The following is a 20,710-nucleotide window of genomic DNA, read 5'->3' as shown; positions in this document are numbered from 1 at the left end:
CAGAAGCACGCAGTCATAGCCCCCGTTGCCTTTTCATACCCCTTGACTTTATTTTCGGGTGGCTTCGTTCCTAACGGCACTTCCTTGCAATAGGGGAGGATTCAGCTCATAAATTTGGAAACAGTAAAGACTTGCACACGTACAGTAATATTTTTCCCCGAGAATGTCTTACCAAAACAAAAACTTAACTGTGCTGAACCACTTGATAAGAAACAATTTGGTTGACACTAGCTATTGAACCTAAATGACTGACCAGATGGAGCATAACATAACAGCAGACTTTCTAATACACTTCATCTCAGATAATATATCTAGATTGGAGGAAAAAAAAACCCATAATGTTTCAGCAACAACACTGAAAACCTAATAGAGCTATGTGATGGGAATGAATACTGCATATGCTTCCATGAGATTCGTCATGAGTGTGATTATTTTTGGCTTTTATTTCCCCTTCTCTTTTTGGGGAGGGAGGGACAACTCTGCTAAAACTGAACCATTAAAAATAAGCAGGCTAAAGTACAATTAAGGGAATAAGTAACAACGACCAAATCACAGAAATTCAAATTTAAATCTGAAATGTACCATATGTCCTCCAATATGCAAGTACAACAAGAGATTCTACTAACTGTTCCCTTCAACGGCACGGCATTGCGCCCAAGTATCGGAGGGGCATAACGGTGCATTTCAACTCCGACACAGACTCAGGTTATGTTTTGATCGTTCCAACAGGAGCACTCGCGCTTTATCTGCAGCCTCTTAAATGGGCACATAAATGCATCAGGGTGAATTCTTTTCTTTTACTTGAAAAATTGATATCCCAACTTTTCCACATGGCGGCTCAATAAACAGCGAATAGAAGCAATGCAGAACTATCACAAGCTACCTCTCAATAATGAGGGAGCTTTAGATTTAGCCATTTGAAAATAGCTAATACACATAAGTATTTTGACATAACTATTTATTTAGCTCATAATAGACTATTTTCCTCAAAAAAGTTCAGCTGGTTCAAATCAAATTCTAGTCCAACATCCTGTTTCAAGAGTTCAGCCAACAACTGGTTAGTCCACAAGAAAGCATGACCACACACCCCAGTTGTTGATTCTCAAACTGTACTGAGCCATACTCCCTCTGGAGGTTCCATTTAGTGATTATGGCCTTAGATAGCTTTATCTTTCATGGATTTCTATAATCTCCTTTCAGGCCACCTAAGCCGGGGTCATTATCATGACAACTTTAGACAGTGAATTTCTTGGAGGATACTGAAGTGGTATATACTGGGTTCCTAGGCAGTCCCTCACCCAGGCATGATTGGATATATTTGGATGCTACATGATTTTAACACCCCATGTCCTCTAACCAAAATTACTTGGGAGGAGTCAGCATGGCATTTACTTGCATCTATACTGACATACCCTGGTCCCCTGGGAGTTTCTCAATAGTTCTATTGTTTTTCAATAGAAACAATAGTTTCAATTGTGAGAAATAATAAACAACAGTTCTACTCGTTGTCATCTCCTTTCCACTGCAACAGAATAACCATGTCTAGGTGGTGTAGTCTCATGTGTAGATTTGCAGTGCTATTGTACTATAGTACTTATGGGATGAAATGCTTGGAAAACACGGAGCACCAAGTCAACATCCCATATCTCAGTCCCTGAGAATACAACCAGAACAACATAAGAATACAAAGCACACAATGCTTGGAAAGAATATGGATGAGCATGCCAACATTCTTTTACACATTTCTCTGTGTGTGTGTGTGTGTGTGTGTGTGTATGCGTGTGGGAAAGATGTACATGCACAGAGGACAGGCTACACCAGAACTAGTGATAAAGGAGTCAGAACCAGTGGCATAGCTAGAAGGGATGCAAAGCATGAAGTTTTGCAGGGAACTGCTTTCACTCTGCAGTGAGGCTCCCTGCAAAACCTAGTGTTTTGCACCACTTCTAGCTATGCCACTGGTTGGAACAGAGATACCCGGGTCCTGAAGAATTAAAAACAATTTTAAAAGTCTGCTTTGGATTTACGTGACTTATACAACTAGGCTTAAGGTTCCTGCAGTTAAAAAAAAATGCCAGTGTATCTGACATGTGTATTACACCAGAATGTTCCAGTGCTACATAAATGTTAGTCATTTTAAGAATATTTATATACTGCTCTCCAACACAAAAGTTCACGAAGTGATTTACGTTGCATGGCATTAAGTGTATGTAGGATCAAACACATGATACTGCAGTGTTTTGTTTTGTTTTAAATGCCCTCTCCAGTAGATGATAATCTTGGTCCTGTTCTTGCATACCTCTCACTGCTTCTTTAACACACCCCACTGATTTTTGTTTCTCTAAGGAAATGACATGGCCAAATAATTTCACTCCCATATAACTCCAAAAGAGAAAGAAATGGCCCCATGCCTTGCTTTCTAACCACATTGGGGGGGGGGGGGAAGTGTGGCTAATTACCCATTGGCTCCCTCACTTGGGTTGCTGTTATTCCGATACCAGCTTCTTCGATCCCTTCAGGTCAAGCTGCTCCAGGGAGTTGCAGGCATTTAACTCCCTGGAGCAGCTTGACCTGAAGGGATCGAAGAAGCTGGTATTGGAATAACAGCAACCCAAGTGAGGGAGCCAATGGGTAATTAGCCACAGAAGGGCATGGAGAAGAGTCTTCAAAATGGCGCTGCTCTGACTAACTTATCCATTAGTCCAAAGATTCCCAAACATTTTTGACTCCTAGCTTCCTTGTCCTACTGGGTCATTGGCTGCAGCTCCCCAGTAGGATTACAATCCTATACATCGTAGGGGGGGGGGTTTTCACAAGGACTCTGTGGCTTCCCTGGCTGGTTTCCATGGCTTCTTGGGGAGCCAAGGCTCACTGTTTGGGAACAACTGCATTATTCACTTGCTGCAGCAGCAAAAGCCATGAATCCTTTAGAAACTATAGCTTAAAATGGTGCTCCTGTACACCAGTGCTAAACTTTATGCTAGTACTTGATATCTGACTGTGTCCATCCATTTTCCCTGCTGAGGACATATCTACATTACAGACATAAAAACATTCCTCTCCTCCTCTCAGGGAACTGTAATTCTATGAGGGCTATAGGAAACTCCAGTCTCCAACAGAGAATTCCCAGCACCTCGACAGACCTTCAATTCCAAGGATTCTTTGGAGGCTGCCATGACAGCTGAAGTTGCATAAAAAAAGATATAATTTTGTAGTGCTGGAATGCCCAGAGAGGCATACATGCCAGTAACTTAAGAAAAACCACATTTTTGTCCATATCATACAGGATACACTTTTATGGTAGATTTATATATTTCTGTGCATCCATATGCCTATCTAAATTTGAGCTACTTTACTACTTACTATCCATGATAAAGCCCTTTTCTAATACGCCTTCCAGTGAGTATTGAATGTAGAAAGCGATGATTTACAGTTGCTTTAAAATATTACATTTTAAAGGCAAAGTGAGCATTGAAATGAAAGCGCACTGGAGCATAAGAGATCAGAATTATTGAGAAACGCATGTGAAGAGATTAGCGTGCGCATTTGTTTGTTCCATTCGAAAGGGGAAAATGCTGTAGAAAAGGAGGTTTCAGATGTTTTTTTAACATAATAATCTACAAAAGAAAAACAAATCTCTTTCAAAAGGAAAGTTATCTGCATAGGGCTTACAATTGCTTTCTGCCTCTGTCTCTCTCTTTGCTTGGCCCTTTCCGATTCCCGTTTTTCATATTCTTTGCGGTATTCTTCTCTCTTCAGCCTTTCATGCTGATATTCCTCATAGCTGTCATATCTAGGAAACATAACTTAATCATTAAATCAAGTGCTTGAATTTCCCAGGGGTACTGTAAATAATAAAAATCTGGGGTTTTGTTCTTTTGCCGCACATACACAAAAAATCATATGCAAAAAATGCAAGATACACACAAATATGGGCATGTTATGCTACCTGGGTCTACGGCTGTATGGTGAACTGGATCGTGATTTTGAGTAAAAGGGAGGACTTCTATATGCCCGGGGTCTACAGTGACTGGACTCGTAATAGTAAGAAGACCTGTTAAGAAAAATTTTAAAAAGAACATTAGATTTGGTCACCTAGTATGAGTCATTCACATTGCAATCCTAAAAGCTTCCTGTGACCCAAATTCATAATTTCTTAGCTGTTTGCAGAGTTTTGTAGTGCTAAATGGTATAAACTCTTGACCATCTGATAAGAACACATGACTTCTCTTGCCAGGTTACACCAAGAGTCTATCTAGCCCAGCATTCTAACTCTTAACAATGGCCAATCAGTTGCCTCTAGGCAGGCTGAAAGCAGGGCATGATGCATTAGCCATGTCATGTTTTTCCCTAAGGTCAAACAATCAGTGCATATTGCCTAAAAGCACAGAGGCTCAATTTTGCTGGTCATGGCTAGTACCTTGAAACACTGCTTTTCCACAAATTTTGCCTAACCCATTTTAAAAAACTAAGCTAGATGGCCATCAGTACATGTTTATGGTAATGTGTTCCTTAAGTTAATCATGTATTGTGTGAAGTAGTATTTTCTTTTGTCTGCCTGAATGATCTATTTTCTCTCTGTAAATACTCAACTGAGCTGAGAACAGATTACCAAGCTAGCTACTGTCAACCTAATTTTCTATTAACTGTAGCTAGTGAAAGATCAGGGAGGTTGCTAATGGCAATTCTCAAGTACTGTATTTTCTCCAATCCAGCTTCACATTCCATTACACTGATATTTATTGTTCTGAACACCATGCATTGTTCTTTTGCCATACAATACCTTGAAGAAGATCTACTGCATGGTGACCTTGATCTCGATTGGGAATATGGAGAACGGGAACAACACCTGTGCTGAGGAAAGGACCTTGATCGAGAGCGTATCCTTTGGAATCTTTGAGAGTGCAAGGATTTGGGTGGAGATACTGAATCTCTGCATGGAGAGTTAAGGGAAGAGCAAGAAGGTGACAGGTCAAACAATGAGTAGGCTTGCGTCCCATCCCATGAACAGCAAAGTTTGTCACTTTCGTCTTCACTGTCGTCAAAAAGACCATCCATAGCTAGTCCTGAATTTATAAACATAGGTAGTTTGGAGAATTGTTCATCGCTATAATTGCTGTCCCTTAATTCACTGATCTTGGCGGTATCTTTCTCGAAAACAGCCTGGCTAGGGTGACCAAAGTGCTTATTGAGTTCATCCCGGATTTCTTGGTCTTGGAGCGGTTTCCGGTTGTTGCACAGTGAATCCTGCTTGCTCGCCTGTGAAGGCTCTCTCTTGTCGGACTGATTGCGTTGTTCGAAATAACAAATATGACACCTCTGCCCAGGCAAGCAGCCTTTGAATTCTACTTGTCTGGAATCTAGAAGTTCCTGGGCTAGGTTGATGCGTGTGTCCATTTTTGACTTAGCGGACTGACAGTAGTCATGGTCACCAAACAGCCGCAAACCAGGCCACTTCGTCTTCCTCTCCTCATGACCAACAGATAGTACAGTCGCCTTGCTAAGCTGTGCGAATAGCTCCGACTGCCCTGGGCCCTTCCGAACAGAGTTATGTCCTTGTGAGCTGGAAGAGTCAATGCAGCGGAGTTTTTTGGAAGGCGGCCCAACAGCCTTGCATGACGACTTTGGCTTTGGTGAAGTCCTGAAAGGGTTGTCCTGGTTGGCTTTGTGAGGAGGGGTTGTAGGTGGCGTGAGGCCTACAATCAAAGTAAAGGAAAAACACAACAAAGTCTTAGTATGTGGGTTCAACCCTCAATCTTTTAAGGTCCAAGGTCTGAGAACAAACCTGTGATGCTGCCTTCTGTCTCTACTCTCAGTCACCTGCTCAAAACCTATCTTTCCCACATAGCCTTTGCACAGTCTGCTAATTGTCATCCTGCACTCAAACTAAATCGAACTGAACTCATATTCTTCCCTTGCTAATGCAACTCCTTTCTTGTATCATCACCTTGTTAATCCGTAAACTGCTATCCAACCTGATGTCACTATATTAAATGAAATAATTCTCATTTTAACATTAAAAAGAACCCAATGCAACAACCAAAAAATTGCTTCTGTTTAACCCTCTGAGACATCAATCCGATGTTGATTTTATTTACTGAAGCAGCAATTGCAGGCACACTTTCCTGGAAGGAGGCCTCATTAATCACAGCGAGGTGTATTTCTGAGCAAACATGCATTCCAAACGGTCCCTTCTGACACTACCTTTAGCGCATGGAACACTGCAGAATGGCTCCTTTTCTGTATCACTTGATAAGGTTCCAAGCCCAAGAACCCAAGGGAGGAATGAATGTCCCCATGCCAGAATTGTTTTCTTGGGAACTGGGACAACAATGCCATGGCAAGGACCAGACTCTTCCCACATGGTCTCAATTTTCCACAGCAACGTGGGAGACACACACACTACAGTGGCTCCAAAGTTGCCAAAAATAATGCTTCGACAGGAAATAAGAACATAAGAACAGCCCCACTGGATCAGGCCATAGGCCCATCTAGTCCAGCTTCCTGTATCTCACAGCGGCCCACCAAATGCTCCAGGGAGCACACCAGATAACAAGAGACCTGCAAGGCCTCCTGGGAATTGTAGTTAAGAACATAAGAACAGCCCCACTGGATCAGGCCATAGGCCCACCTAGTCCAGCTTCCTGTATCTCACAGCGGCCCACCAAATGCCCCAGGGAGCACACCAGATAACAAGAAGACCTGCAAGGCTTCCTGGGAATTGTAGTTAAGAACATAAGAACAGCCCCACTGGATCAGGCCATAGGCCCATCTAGTCCAGCTTCCTGTATCTCACAGCGGCCCACCAAATGCCCCAGGGAGCACACCAGATAACAAGAGACCTCATCCTGGTGCCCTCCCTTGCATCTGGCATTCTGACATAACCCATTTCTAAAATCAGGAGGTTGCTCATACACATCATGGCTTGTACCCCATAATGGATTTTTCCTCCAGAAACTTGTCCAATCCCCTTTTAAAGGTGTCCAGGCTAAGAAATCTAAGATGTATCCCATTAATAGTGGGGAGAGTTTAGGGCTAACTGCATTAACACCCCAGCAAACCTTATTACAGTGCCACCAGTACTTCTGATATTATTTATTTCCTACTGAAGGTCTTACACTACCTTAGTGCTTTATCCCGTTTTATTTATAATCAAATAAATTTGCACCAGTCAAGGATAATTCAAGGATCAAGGATAATTCATTATACAAAGTTACACTGTAAACATTTAAACACGCACAATCCTCTCCACCCCACACACACACTTTTTCCCCCCAGCTAATTAGGACACAAAGACCAAGGTACAAGTAAACTTGGTGCAAGTGAAAGGAGTGTTTCAGTGCTAAACGGCATTAAAAGCCTGCAAGGGCTATGAATGGCTCTGCAATTTGACAGCAACAATTCTGGTCTGCAGGGTTCATTAACTTAATAAACCCCTTCATATGGAGAATGAATACTTGGAAGCAAAACAACAAGGTCCCCCCCCCCCCCCAAAAAAAAAAAAAAAGGTTTGTGCTACCACAGTTTAAGTGAATACCAGTATGGAGCGGGAACTAACCAGCTTGAACCACACAAAACCTTAGCGAGTGTCATGAGGGAAAGAGACTGAAATTTATTTGAGGTTTAGCAAACAGAGGATTAAGCAAATAAAGAGGAGACAAATGTCAGATCAATAACTACCAGGTTTCCCCCCACAGCAGGAAGTTAATTTACTATGCTAGATCTCTTTGCAGAGATGAAAGATCACACACAGCCATGCTGAAATCCCTAACACGAAAGGAGTCAAAGCTTTCATCCCACCACTGATATTTTTATGTAGCAGATGTCTGCAACTCTTTTGAGCTTCTTTTAGGTTTTTATAAAAGTGAGGGATAAAATGCATGACTTAAAGACAGGAAAAAAAAAAAAAAACATTACTGAGGCTGCAATCCCATGCACTCTTAACTAGAAGTCAGCCATACCGAACATGGTGGGGCTTACATCTGAGTAACTGCACAGGATTGCTCTGTAAGTACTTTAATTCTGTGCAAACTTTGGCCACAGTATGGCACTCAGCAATGGGCAGTGACATATAACTGTCAGGTGTATCCAGGCAGAGGAGCACCAAAGATTCATCCCACAGCAACATGGCCATCAGGGATGTACAGCCTGATCTTGCTCATACCCCGTTGCTAATTTAAACTCTTACACCAGTGGTTATCAACCTTTTTCATGCCATGACCCAGTCCCAAACAAATAAATAACATATGTGACTGGGGACCCACCACCGATCCTGCCTCCTCCTGGGACCAGATGCACTCACTCCCATCTTCCCCTACCTCTTGTGTCTTCACAATAACCCTGACCAGGGCTTGCCTTAGGAACTGTGGGGCAAAACAGTGAGAAAAGGCTGAGCAGGCTTATATCAAGAACTCCGTTTGAACAAGGCAGTACCATTAGCGGACTGGATCCAGGCCCTCTCTTGCACAGGTTTCAGAAGGTTGCCATGACCCCCCCCCCCCAGTGAGGCTTTGCAACCGCATTGGGGTCATGATGCACTGGTTGAATACTGTCTTACACTATTATTAATAATTTATATAGTATTATTAATGTACATGGCACTTTATATAGAGTAAAAGCCATGCCCCCAAAAGCTTACAATAGAAACTGATACAAGGGAGACAATGGTTGGAAGAATATAAAGACTATATGGTTTCCAAACTGTGAGGCAGTACCCCTGGGGTACTCATAAGGGTGTTGTGGGATGTTCCCGACGTCCCCTTCTCGGGAGCCACCATCTTGGATCACATGAGTTCTTGCAAGGAAGAACAGATTCCTTCCCTAGAAATTCTGGTTCTTAGTAAAGGAACGGGGCATTCCTGAAGAAGGGCTTGCCCCATCTTCCTCTATGGGAGAACAGCGTGTGACCTTGCACAATCAAAGATGGCAGCAACCGGGAAGAGGACACAGAGGAAGAATGGAGTCACGACCCCAGTATGTTTGGGAACCGGTGGCATACACAATTCTTACCATTTCACTTTCACTTTCAATGGGCAAACTTAGCAGCTGTGACTACAGTCTTGTAGCAAATATTTATTTTCATAAAGTGAGCATTCTTTTCTTTTACACAGGCATACAATGGAGCAGATTCAATACAAATTAAGCATGTTTTATAGGGGTTCCAGTAGGCAAGAAAAAAATATGACAAAAAAAGGAAACTGGGTGTCTTTCTCTATTAGCTGCCATGAATTGGGCTCAACTGGGAAACAGAAAAGAAGAGAAAGAGAAGAGAAAGTTGGGAACTGCAAGCCATGAATGCTTGATGCAATTTTGTTTGAACGTTTGAAAATGTTAATGAACTATTCATTTGTGTGTAAGAACTTCCTTTAATGACAGCAGGTCAGCAAGATGAATATATATTGTTCCAAACAATATTCAGCTCAGATAAAGGCACAGAAAAAGACGCAGCATTTACATGGAAAAGTGGTCCTACTTGCTTTTATTTTACATCTCTTCCTCTTCCGCACAATTTCAGATTAAAGGCACTTTGGGATTGTAAACAGGCCTTGGAGAGAGCGTTCTAATCAATTTAACTCAGCCACAAACATGCAAAAATTTCCAGATGGGCAAAAGTAAAAGTTAGGCTGGTAAACAGAACAAGGAGGGATGTGAAGACAGGGAACCTATGGCTGAGAAACAAGAAGGAGAGAGAAAAAGATCTCTGCTGCTATTTTTGTGCCAGTTTAATGTGTATTCTAAATCACACATAGGTTTCTCTGAAGAAGATATACAGCCTTCAAAAGAGTGCAGGACAGGAATTCATAGGACAATCTGATTGTGTAAACGAGGGAGTCTAATTTCTTCTCCCTTTATAAACACTGAAGGAATCATTTGTCATTACACCTCTAGCTCTCCCGTGTGTTAGAGACGGAGAGGAAATATAACATTAGTGACTTTGTTCTGTTTGCTGCTAGATATTCCACTTTTGCTCCTGAACAAATAACATGTAACCTATAAAACTTTTAGGCTTTATGAGAAACAGCACGAGGAGATGCTTAATAATAGCTATAACCTAAGACTATCACAAATAAAAATACAGAAACATAAATATAAAAATATATATTCAAAGCAACCATCCCCACAACCATCACAATGATATTACAAGGTGAAAAAATAAACTCAAATAAGCTGGCTCCAGCCAGGGAGAGATTCCGATAGCTCCAGGAGGCCAGGCCAAGGGGCTCTGAGGAGCTCAAAAGGCACCATCTTTAATGATCTTTGAACAGTGTGCTCATTCAGCACACCCAATCTTTGCAACTCAGATTGGGACACTGACAGTCCCTACTTGTCAACAAAGAATAAATAGGATCAGCCCAGGAAAAGATGAAACTGTCCGGGTCCAGAAAAGGCTTTGTAGAAAAAAAATGTGTCTCTGAGAAGAGATTCAAAAGGCGGCTGCTTTCGGTGACGTGGATGGAACCACAAGAAGCCCTTTTTAACGGAGTTTCTCACAGTAGTCACTAAAATCATTCATTGCGAATTTTAAGAGCGCCACGCAAGTGAAATACATTTTTTTTAAAGATAAGGGGGATTTCAAATAATTTCATATTCTAGAATATTTTTCACATTTGTAATCTGGACAAAGAAAAAGATGTAGAGGAATAAGGAGAGATGAGACAGGATATAAAAGTAGGAAGCTTTAAACATGAGGACTAGAAGCTTAACCCATTTTTACCCCGCCCACGGGTGTACACATTTGGTCCCTGTTGCATATATGCAACGCTGGGCAGAAATGGCTTAGAAATGATACAAGGAGTCAGCACTGAGACTTAACAACGGATCTACCCTGTATGCCTGCTACTTTAAAGTGAAGCAGACCATGAACAAAGATGAAGACAAGTAAACAGATCAGCATGCACACACAGGTCTTGTCTAGAGAGGCAACAAAATATGGTGAGAATTAGGTTAACTAACAACACTTTGCCTCCTGTACTGATTTTCTATTTGTAGAGGATTTTTAACATGTGGGCAATTCAAAATTGCTAATCTCCCTGAAGTGTCAAGTGATACAATCTACTCCGACAACCTCATTCCACTACATGTATCGACTAACTGGCGTGGCCAGCCCACGGCAGGCATGCCACTAGTGGCACACAGACACTTCCTAAGTAGCACGCACAAAGTTGCCTGTCATGGCCATGCTAGCGCCATGATGCAGGACTCCATGGCCACTAGCACATGGTGCTTCTTCCAGCGTGAAGTCTAGAAAGGGAGCAACAAGGCTGGGACGGGGCAAAGACAGCCAAGCAGAGGCTTGGCAGTTCACAAGATCCAGCAAAACCACTCGAGCAGGTCTGAAGAGGGCTGAAATAAGGTGGAGAAATATGTTCAAGATTCTGTACATTAAAAGTGGAACTGGCATGCTGTAGGTTGGCCACCCCTGAACTAGGCCTGTTATAGGAATCTAAGATTCCAAGTATATACCTGAAAAGCGTGAACAAGAAATAGATCTGTAGCAAAATTTGTAAACATGTATTACACACATGCATGTTGGGGCAGTGCTTCTCAATGTTTGACCCCACTGTCCACATCATCCATCTATTGGAAGCACCACTGGAAGTAATTGGTGATGATGCCATCACCAGTTACTTCCAGATTAGGAGACCAGATGCAATGTGACAAACACCAGTAAGAGGCTCAGGGCAGAAAGGAGGGCTTTTTCAAGCACACAAAAAATGCATGCTGGATCTCTGCCTGCTAAGTCGACCTTCCTACCACTTCTTGCTGCACTGTGTTACTGGTCTTGCTACCAGGTGGCAGGGGTCTGGGATTCCCTTGAGGTGGAGGTTGTGTCTGTAGTCTTGTGTGTTACCTGAAGCATTTGATGGTCCACTGTGAGATACATGAAGCTGGATTAGATGGGACTTTGGCCTGATCCAGCTGGGCTCTTCTTATGTTTTTACCATCTCCAGTACCATCTCGAGTACCACACTCGAGAAAGACTGTGTTAGGGAATCGGGGTCAGCTACAGTACCTGCTGGACATTTTTTCTGGAGCAAACCAAAGTTTGCCGAGGTAAGGTGCGAAAAGGCCTTTAAAATGTCAATGGGAAAAAGTTTATGCTGTTCATTTAGTTCAGAAAGTAAGTTGCAACTAGTTTTTTTTTTCCTTCCTTTCATGGATCAGACTTTGCCCGCTTGCCTTGCATCTTAACGTGGAGAAAATTAGCTCCATATTTATTCACGGCAAGTATCACCTCGGCTTTGCCTTTACTCTAATCACAGTAATCTGAGTTCCATCTCATGCCATGATCCTAAATCAATAGTGCTAAAATATTCTGCACCCTTTTGGATTATTTCACGCTGGCTGATTTTCCCTCGGCAAAAGTGTACATTTTCCGCGTTGACAGTGCAAGGTAGATTCCGTGCTCCTTCTTGAACCTAGCAGGTTTTGACAGATTTATGTAAGGACAGATGGCCATTACAGGCTGAAGGCTGACAAGAGGCAGTTCAGAGCATTGTTAACACACTTGCACAAACTCTCAGCAGTGCGGCACTGTGCAGAATGTAATTCAGAGTATAGCTTTTTTATTGCTGCCTATTTTCTTTTGTCAAAAGCTCCTGCTGTGCACAGCAACAAATGGCTGCCATTACCCGGGATGTAATGGGTGTCAGACAAATCACGTAACACAAACAATCAAGAGTATGTAGGTCATATTTCAACAGAGCACAACCTTAGCAATATTTATGATTACTGCATTGAAATGTGCTCTATAATAAACAAGTACCTCTACATCACTCACACTTATGTACTTCTGCACAGAAAGCCCCTTAGAAGAGGCACATGCTGTACAATTACCTTCCCCTAAAAACAAGGCTTCTCAATTTCTTGCATTCATTTTCAAGGTATTTTTCCCCTCTGTAGTGGAAATGCAGAAATTTCCCTCGAAGAGATGGGGTACAGTGTCAGCAGTGCACCTTGTGTTGACAGTATAGGGTTAAAACTTTGGCTTGCAATAGGTATGGCCCACAGCTGCAACCTAGTAGGAATGAGGTCCTTGAGGATAAAGGTGAAAGAATCATTGCCAGAGGGTGAGGGAGTAGAACAGGTGACTACATACATTAGAGGACAAAGTGCCTATACCTTTAACCACTGTATAGAAGAGGGAATTTTGGCAGGTGAAGCTTTTTAAACCCTTCCAAGCTGAGCTGCACCTGCCAAAACTCCTATATAATGGTTAAAGGTATAGACACTCTGTTCTCCATTGTATTTGGTCACTTTGGAGTAGAAGGAGAAAAGTTGGATGAGATTGGTGTGTGGTTGCCTTGCCCTGCCCAGGAGTTACTGAGAACTAAGGTGCTGCTGCTGCTGCTGCTGCGGCTGGGGAAGCTACTGACTGGAGTGGGGAGGAAGGAGGACCTCTGCAATTTGAACAGGTAAGCTACTCTGGTTGTGGGGTCCAGTGGTTCTTTCTGCAGAACTTGGGCTGGGGGGGGGAAAGAGGGGAGGCGAATTGGCCTAAAGTGGACATGTAAATCTCTAGAAGAAGGTTTTGATGGAACACTCTCCCATGCTCACAGTACAAAAAGTAGAGTTGCCACCAAATTTTACATCCAATTAAGCCATCAAGGTGAATTGAAGGCTCCTGCAGGAGCAAAACCATTGGAGGCACTGTGAAGGAAGTGGAAAAGGAACACTGAGAGGATAAGCCAGGCTTCTTAGGGTAAGGCCTGCACAATTATAAGTTACTGCATTAAGTAAAACTTGGTAGCATCTCAAAACCTGATTTTGATACACCTGAGGCTGCAGCAAACACTTTGAAATCTGGAATTTCTCAGGGTTTTCTCTACATTAGCAATTTTCAATATTTTTCTTCCCATGGCATACTGACCTCTATGGCCTTCTCTATGGTCTTTGCCTCTTGTGATGTCACATCCAGCTTTGGGAGACAACAGACTCTGTTTCTAGGGCAACTGTCTGTAGCAGTGACTTATAGGAACAAATTATCTGCCCCTCTTCCTTTTCCAGCCAGTGGAGGAAGAGGGACAGGCAATTTATTACTACAGACAGTGGCTCAACAAACAGAGCCACATAACCTAGAAGAGTTTTTTTAGCAATTTTCAGGTGCTGTGCTCAAAACTAATGTGAGATATCTGCAGAACATTTGCAGCACACCAATATGCCATGGCACACCAGTTGAAATCTGCTGCCCTACATCCATAAATATGTTCTTACAAGGACTTTCCTTAAATTAAAATGATTTTATAAATAGTACGAGGACAACTCAGTCTCTCACTGCTGTCTGGTGCATTGTGTTCCACCAGGTGAGTCACAAAGTATATAGCCCTAGGCTAGAGCCTTGTCACTGGACATGCCTGCCTCGGTCTGGGCAATTTTCTACCCTTCTAAATTAAATATGTTAGGGAGCAGTAGGGCATGTTCATGTTCGGTGATGGTGCCACCGTTATGGAACCTAAAGAGATCTGTCAGTGCTCACCCTTTTACATTTTCAGAAAGCAGAAGAAAATGGCTCAAGTAAAGAGGGCTTTTATCATTAACAGTATTTATATACCACTTTTCAACAGAAAGTTCATAAAGCCATTTACAGAGAAAATCCTTGATTTTTGTTAGGTTTGGTAGGAAGTGTAAAGTCATGCACATTGGGGCAAAAAATCAAAACTTCACATATAGGCTAATGGGTTCTGAGCTATCTGTGACAGATCAGGAGAGAGATCTTGGGGTGGTGGTGGACAGGTCGATGAAAGTGTCGACCCACTGTGCGGCGGCAATAAAGAAGGCTAATTCTATGCTTGGGATCATTAGAAAAGGTATTGAGAACAAAATGGCTAATATTATAATGCCGTTGTACAAATCTATGGTAAGGCCACACTTGGAGTATTGTGTCCAGTTCTGGTCGCCACATCTCAAAAAGGACATAGTGGAAATGGAAAAGGTGCAAAAGAGAGTGAAGAGCAACTAAGATGATTACTGGGCTGTGTTGAGAAACATCTGGCCACTAGGGGCCCTATTTTTTTTGTCATTTATTTATTTAACTATAATAAACATAAAATAGAAAAACAAATACATACATAAACAAAATTCCAATAAAGCAGCACGAGCGAAGCCAAAACATTCCTATACTTATAATCCAAATACATACAGTCCAAACATTAACAAATGTTAATCTATACCACTAATACTTCAAAATCAATCTTCAAATCCAAAATACCTCAAATCCCCATCCTCTCTCTGATTCAAAAAATCAATAACTGGACTCCAATTCTTCAAAAAGGTTTCTGTTGAATTCTCCCTCAGCAAAATTGTTAATCTAGCCATCTCCGCATAATCCATAAGTCTTATCCACCATTCCTCCACCAAAGGTATATTCATAGTCTTCCAATTTTGAGCATAAAGTATTCTGGCAGCACTTATCATATACAAATACAAATAACATAGTTATTTGATTTTTCTCTGTAAACCGCTTTGTGAACTTTTAGTTGAAAAACAGTATATAAATACTGTTAATAATAATAATAATAATAATAATAATACAAAAAAAACTTCATTTTTTATTTCCACATACTAATCTGTCATACCTAATAAAAATACTTCTGGCTTCAATTGTATATTTGTTTTTAAGATCAACTGTATCTGTGCATGAATTTGTGACCAATATTTTTTAACTTTTGAACACGTCCACCACATGTGGTAAAATGTTCCCTCTTGTTTCTTACATTTCCAACAACTATTGGACATAGTTTCATACATTTTAGCTAATTTACTTGGTGTCACATACCAACGATAGATCATCTTGTATATATTTTCCTTAATGCTAACACTCAAAGTAAATTTTGTCTGTTTTATCCATAATTTCTCCCATCTGTCCATTGAAAGTTCATAACCCACATTTTTTGCCCACTGGATCATGCATTCTTTAACCTGTTCATCTTCTGTTTCAAACTTCAAAAGCAATTTATATATTTTAGATATTACCTGCTCATCTGATCTTAATTGTTTCTCCAATATAGGGGCTTCTCCCACTAGGGGCTCTAGACTTTTTGCAGCCTTTGTTAATTTCAAGGCTGCTTTTGACCTAATCCCTAGATCTAGGCTATGGGATAAGTTTGCAGCTTCATCTATTGATCGTTGATTATTGTTGCTTATGGTCAGCTTATATAGCAACTCTGGCATAAGGATTAGGTGTTCATCTAGTGGTCATTTAACAAAATCAATTTTAGTTAATAAAGGGGTTAGACAGGGCTGTGTTCTTGCCCCCCTTTTATTTAATTTTTAAATAAATTCACTGATTACCTCCTTTGATGATCTGGCCTTACATCCTCCAAAGCTTGCTGATCGTTACGTTCCTGTTCTGGCATATGCTGACGATGTACTTATATTATCGAGAACACAGGTCGGCATGAGGAGGGCCCTTCACCATTTAGCCCTGGTTAGCTCACAGGAGAAATTGATCATTAATTCTGATAAAACAAAGGTGTTGGTTTTTGCCAGACGCTATAAGGCCCATCGATGGCTCCTAAATGGGAAACCCATTGAGCAGGTTAAATTAATAAAATACCTGGGGGTGATTTTTCACTATCAAGGTGGCCGTTTGGCCCATAAAAACTATGTCGGTCAATCAGCACAGAAAACATCTGGTGCCATTTATCGTTTTTATTCATCCAAAGGCGCCAAATTTCTCCCTGCGGCTCTAAGGCTGTATAATGCTAAAACTAGGGCTCAATTGCTTTATGGTTCTGAGATCGCCCCATATTTAAACACCAGGTCTTTAGAGGTGATCCAGACCAAATTTTTGCGTCAACTGATGTATGTCCCCCGATGTGTGCCGAATACAGTGGTTAGGCTGGAATCCGGTACCCCAAGTATAGAGATGTTGATGTGGCTAAATGCCTTGCATTATTTCTTGAAGATTCTCTTGAGACAGGGTAATTTTACTCATTTGATCTTTTTGGATCCCTTTATAGGCTCCTGGGAAAAGAGGTGCCTGGACTACTTTAATTTTTGCGATCTTTCACCTAAGTCTTTAACGATGATGAGCCCGGGAGATGCAAAAGAAATTTTGCGTCAGAGGTTGGTGGATCTTGAAATGAGATCTGCGAGAGCCAGACTTTCTACATATGTTTTTCTTGGGGATCAAGCTCTTATGCTTTCTCCTGCCAGATATTTCTATAACATTGTTATTCCAAAATTCAGGATTGCCTTTACTAAAGCCAGGTGCAATGCACTTCTATCAGCAGTTCTTTTGGGACGTTACGCAAGGCGTCCTTATTCAGAGAGACTGTGCCCCTGCCATAATAATGTGGTGGAGACAACTGCCCACATTATTCTGCAATGTTCAAACTATGATGATTTGCGATCAAAATTTATTTCCCCGATTTTTGGTGCTGCAACGGGGATGCAGGTGGAGGAGCAGCTTGCTTTTCTGCTATCTGATGTTAATCCTGATATATCGCTCAGGGTGGCCCGTTTCTGTCATGCTGCACAGTTGATAAGAAAGAAAATCAAGAGTATAAACTGATGATTTTATGATTTTATATATGTGTAAAGGGATGTTGGTTTTAATTTTGTGTATTTTGTTGTGTTTTGTGACTAGCTGGTCAGATGACCGTTAATAAAGTATCTGTATCTGTGATTACTGGGCTGGGGCACCTTCCTTATGAGGAAAGGCTATGGCGTTTGGGCCTCTTCAGCCTAGAAAAGAGACGCCTGAGGGGGGACATGATTGAGACATACAAAATTATGCATGGGAAGGATAAAGTGGATAGGGAGATGCTCTTTACACTCTCACATAACACCAGAACCAGGGGACATCCACTAAAATTGAGTGTTGGGAGAGTTAGAACAGACAAGAGAAAATATTTCTTTACTTAACGTGTGGTTGGTCTGTGGAACTCCTTGCCACAGGATGTGGTGTCAGCATCTGGCCTGGATGCCTTTAAAAGGGGATTGGACAAGTTTCTGGAGGAAAAATCCATTACGAGGTACAAGCCATGATGTGTATGCGCAACCTCCTGATTTTAGAAATGGGTTAAGTCAGAATGCCAGATGTAGGGGAGGGCACCAGGATGAGGTCTCTTGTTATCTGGTGTGCTCCCTGGGGCATTTTGGTGGGCCGCTGTGAGTTACAGGAAGGTGGACTAGATGGGCCTATGGCCTGATCCAGTGGGGCTGTTCTTATGTTCTTATGGGGGGGGGAAGAATGCAATCTCTTTAGGTAGGGCAAAAAGGCCAACTCTACCCACAACATTACATTCATTCGCTTGCCTAGAACGATCAGAATAAATCAGAAATATGTATTATACACTATCAAGCATCTCTTGTATGATCCAGGTTTATACCAATGGTGATTTCTCTGTCAAAATTTGACATGACTGATAGTGCTTCATGTTAACATACAAACAGCTAATAATGCTTCTCATTTGTGGATATGTATCGGTGGACACAAGAGTAGCATGTCTACTGAACCTTCCTGGAGGCATGCTGCGAATACCAGCATTATTAAAAAAAAAGATTCTTTTACATCTTATGAGTTTGAAAATGGGATTATCAAGGGAAACATTATTTAAAGCCACTTAAGGCACTGAACACAAGATAATGGCCTGATTCAGTAAAAGAATCAGCAGGGCTTCTGTACGACACAAAACGGCAGAAGCTGGGAACGGATAATAAAATTAAATAGCCATCATATAATAAAAGGACTACATGTCTGTTGAGCAGTCAGTTTAATCTTGTTGTCAGTACAGCAGAGGATAAATATAGACCTCTGGAAATATCTAATAATTTACTAGATTGCATTCCCTCCGGTCAAATTTTCTGCCACCCGTCCTTGCTCATATCGCTTTATCAGAAGACGGGTTTGTGGGCAGACAGAACAAATGTCAGGAAATGGGGTGAACAAATTGCGATTTGCAGTGGTATGTGGGCCTTTCTAGAAACGCCACTGACATGCACCTCTGTGTGCAAATACATGCTTTTCACAATGTCTGTCTGAAATTTGGCAACTGTCAACATTTGCATGTGAACGTTGGCCATCCCAGACAAACGGTGTGTCCGATGACATTTGCCTAAGTGTGCCCAGGAAGTGGGGAAATCTTTCTATTTCGGTTGTACAAAAACTCATCTGGAGTTGTCAGGTTGGCCCTCCGTATCCGTTCCCGAACCCCCAAAGATGCCAAGCCTGAGGATACAGAGATCTGCAGGAGACCCTCAGAAGACCTCCAGGTGCAACTGAAACCTGCAGATAAGGAGGTTCTGTATTCAGATCACCATTCACCGGATTTTGGGCATTCACTGTACTCTAATGCTGTGCATTCACGAGTTCACACGGCTCTCTTTTCTCTAAGGAAGGCAGGATAAAACATTTTTATACATAAATGCAATGAAGCCTCTTCTACCTGATTACACTTTACCATGGGGCAAAGCCAGTGCTGATATGCACATTTTTGTGTGAACAATAATCTCTGCTGAAGAGCACTACCTGCTACTCTCTTAAAGCAGCAGTGAGGGTGTGAAAAGTGACAGCAGGGAGCACAAGACAAAGAGAGAGAGCAGATGTACATCAGTGTGGAAAATCCTCAAGTTTAACTCTCTTTTTCTAGGTGGCAGGTGAATCTTTCAAATTGTTGCAGCAACACATGAGTTGCATGCTGTTAAATAGGGATGGAGAAACATTTTGGCAGGAGGGCCACATCATCTCTCTGATACTGTGTTGGGGACTGGGAAAAAAGAATTTACATTTCAAATTTGAATAAATTTACATAAAAATACATTAGAGACAGAACTTACATGAATGAATGAATTTTACTGGTTGGTTGGCAACCTTCAGTCTCGAAAGACTATGGTATAAGCCTACAGCACCCGGTATTCCCAGGCGGTCTCCCATCCAAGTACTAACCAGGCCTGACCCTGCCTAGCTTCTGAGATCAGCCAAGATCGGGCATGTGCAGGGTAACAGTTGCGAATTTTACTGAGCTTATTGATAATACACATGAGAACTATAATATAGGCATGTAGAACCACATGAGAACTCTGAACTGTTTGCCACATACCTCTTGCACAGTGAAAACATACAGACCAAGCCAGAAACACATGGGAACATAAGCAGTCACAGGCCAGCACAGGCTGCAGCAGTCCCTGAAGGCCCAGAGGCTCATTGGAGACTGGGGGCTCCCTGTGGGATAGATTGGGGGTCCCTGAGAGCTGCAAATGGCCCCCAGGCCAGGGTTTGCCTACCCCCTGTGATAGAATGCAGTTAAATATTCCCTCTTCAGGTCAAATGGTTCGAAGCTTTGGGTCTGTGCTGATGTTAACTGCAGTGCAGCACATTCCTGCCCTGCACAGCTGAGATTAGAAAGCTCGGTTTTAGGAAGGGCGACATTGGAAGAGAGCCTTGTTCTGGATTTCTCCCACATGGTCCGCAGCTTCCACTGTTGCAAGAGGAGCTTTGCTACAACAGCATCTATGCCACAAGGATAATATCATCAACCACTTAGAACATCAACCACTACCCTTCCCTTGCTAAAGTATCCTGCCTTGGATTGCAGCAAAGCAAAGATTCTTGAATGCAAATAGTCCCACTTTCTGCTTGCTTTTGCACCCAAATCAACTATGCATTTGTTGTTTATTCAGATCTGATTTTCAGATCTGAGTATGTCACAATATGTCATAGAATCCATCAGGCATAAATGACATTCCCATGGCTATGCTTTCATGA

General features: G+C 41.9%; 1 protein-coding gene across 3 annotated transcripts in view; it reads right to left on the bottom strand.

The window, feature by feature from the left end:
* Positions 1 to 20,710, bottom strand: part of PPARGC1A (PPARG coactivator 1 alpha) — a 402,579-nt gene that overhangs the window by 11,443 nt on the left and 370,426 nt on the right. For all 3 annotated transcript variants that reach the window (XM_066631898.1, XM_066631896.1, XM_066631897.1), the window contains exons 8-10: positions 4,784 to 5,696; positions 3,950 to 4,054; positions 3,673 to 3,793 (exon numbers count right to left, since the gene is read on the bottom strand). In XM_066631898.1, coding sequence (XP_066487995.1) covers positions 3,673 to 3,793; positions 3,950 to 4,054; positions 4,784 to 5,696 — 1,139 coding nt within the window. The remainder of the gene's footprint in view (positions 1 to 3,672; positions 3,794 to 3,949; positions 4,055 to 4,783; positions 5,697 to 20,710) is intronic.

The sequence above is a fragment of the Tiliqua scincoides genome, chromosome 6 (genome assembly GCF_035046505.1).
Source record: "Tiliqua scincoides isolate rTilSci1 chromosome 6, rTilSci1.hap2, whole genome shotgun sequence".
Classification (NCBI taxonomy): domain Eukaryota; kingdom Metazoa; phylum Chordata; class Lepidosauria; order Squamata; family Scincidae; genus Tiliqua; species Tiliqua scincoides.
This window is presented reverse-complemented; position numbering and strand designations above follow the sequence as displayed.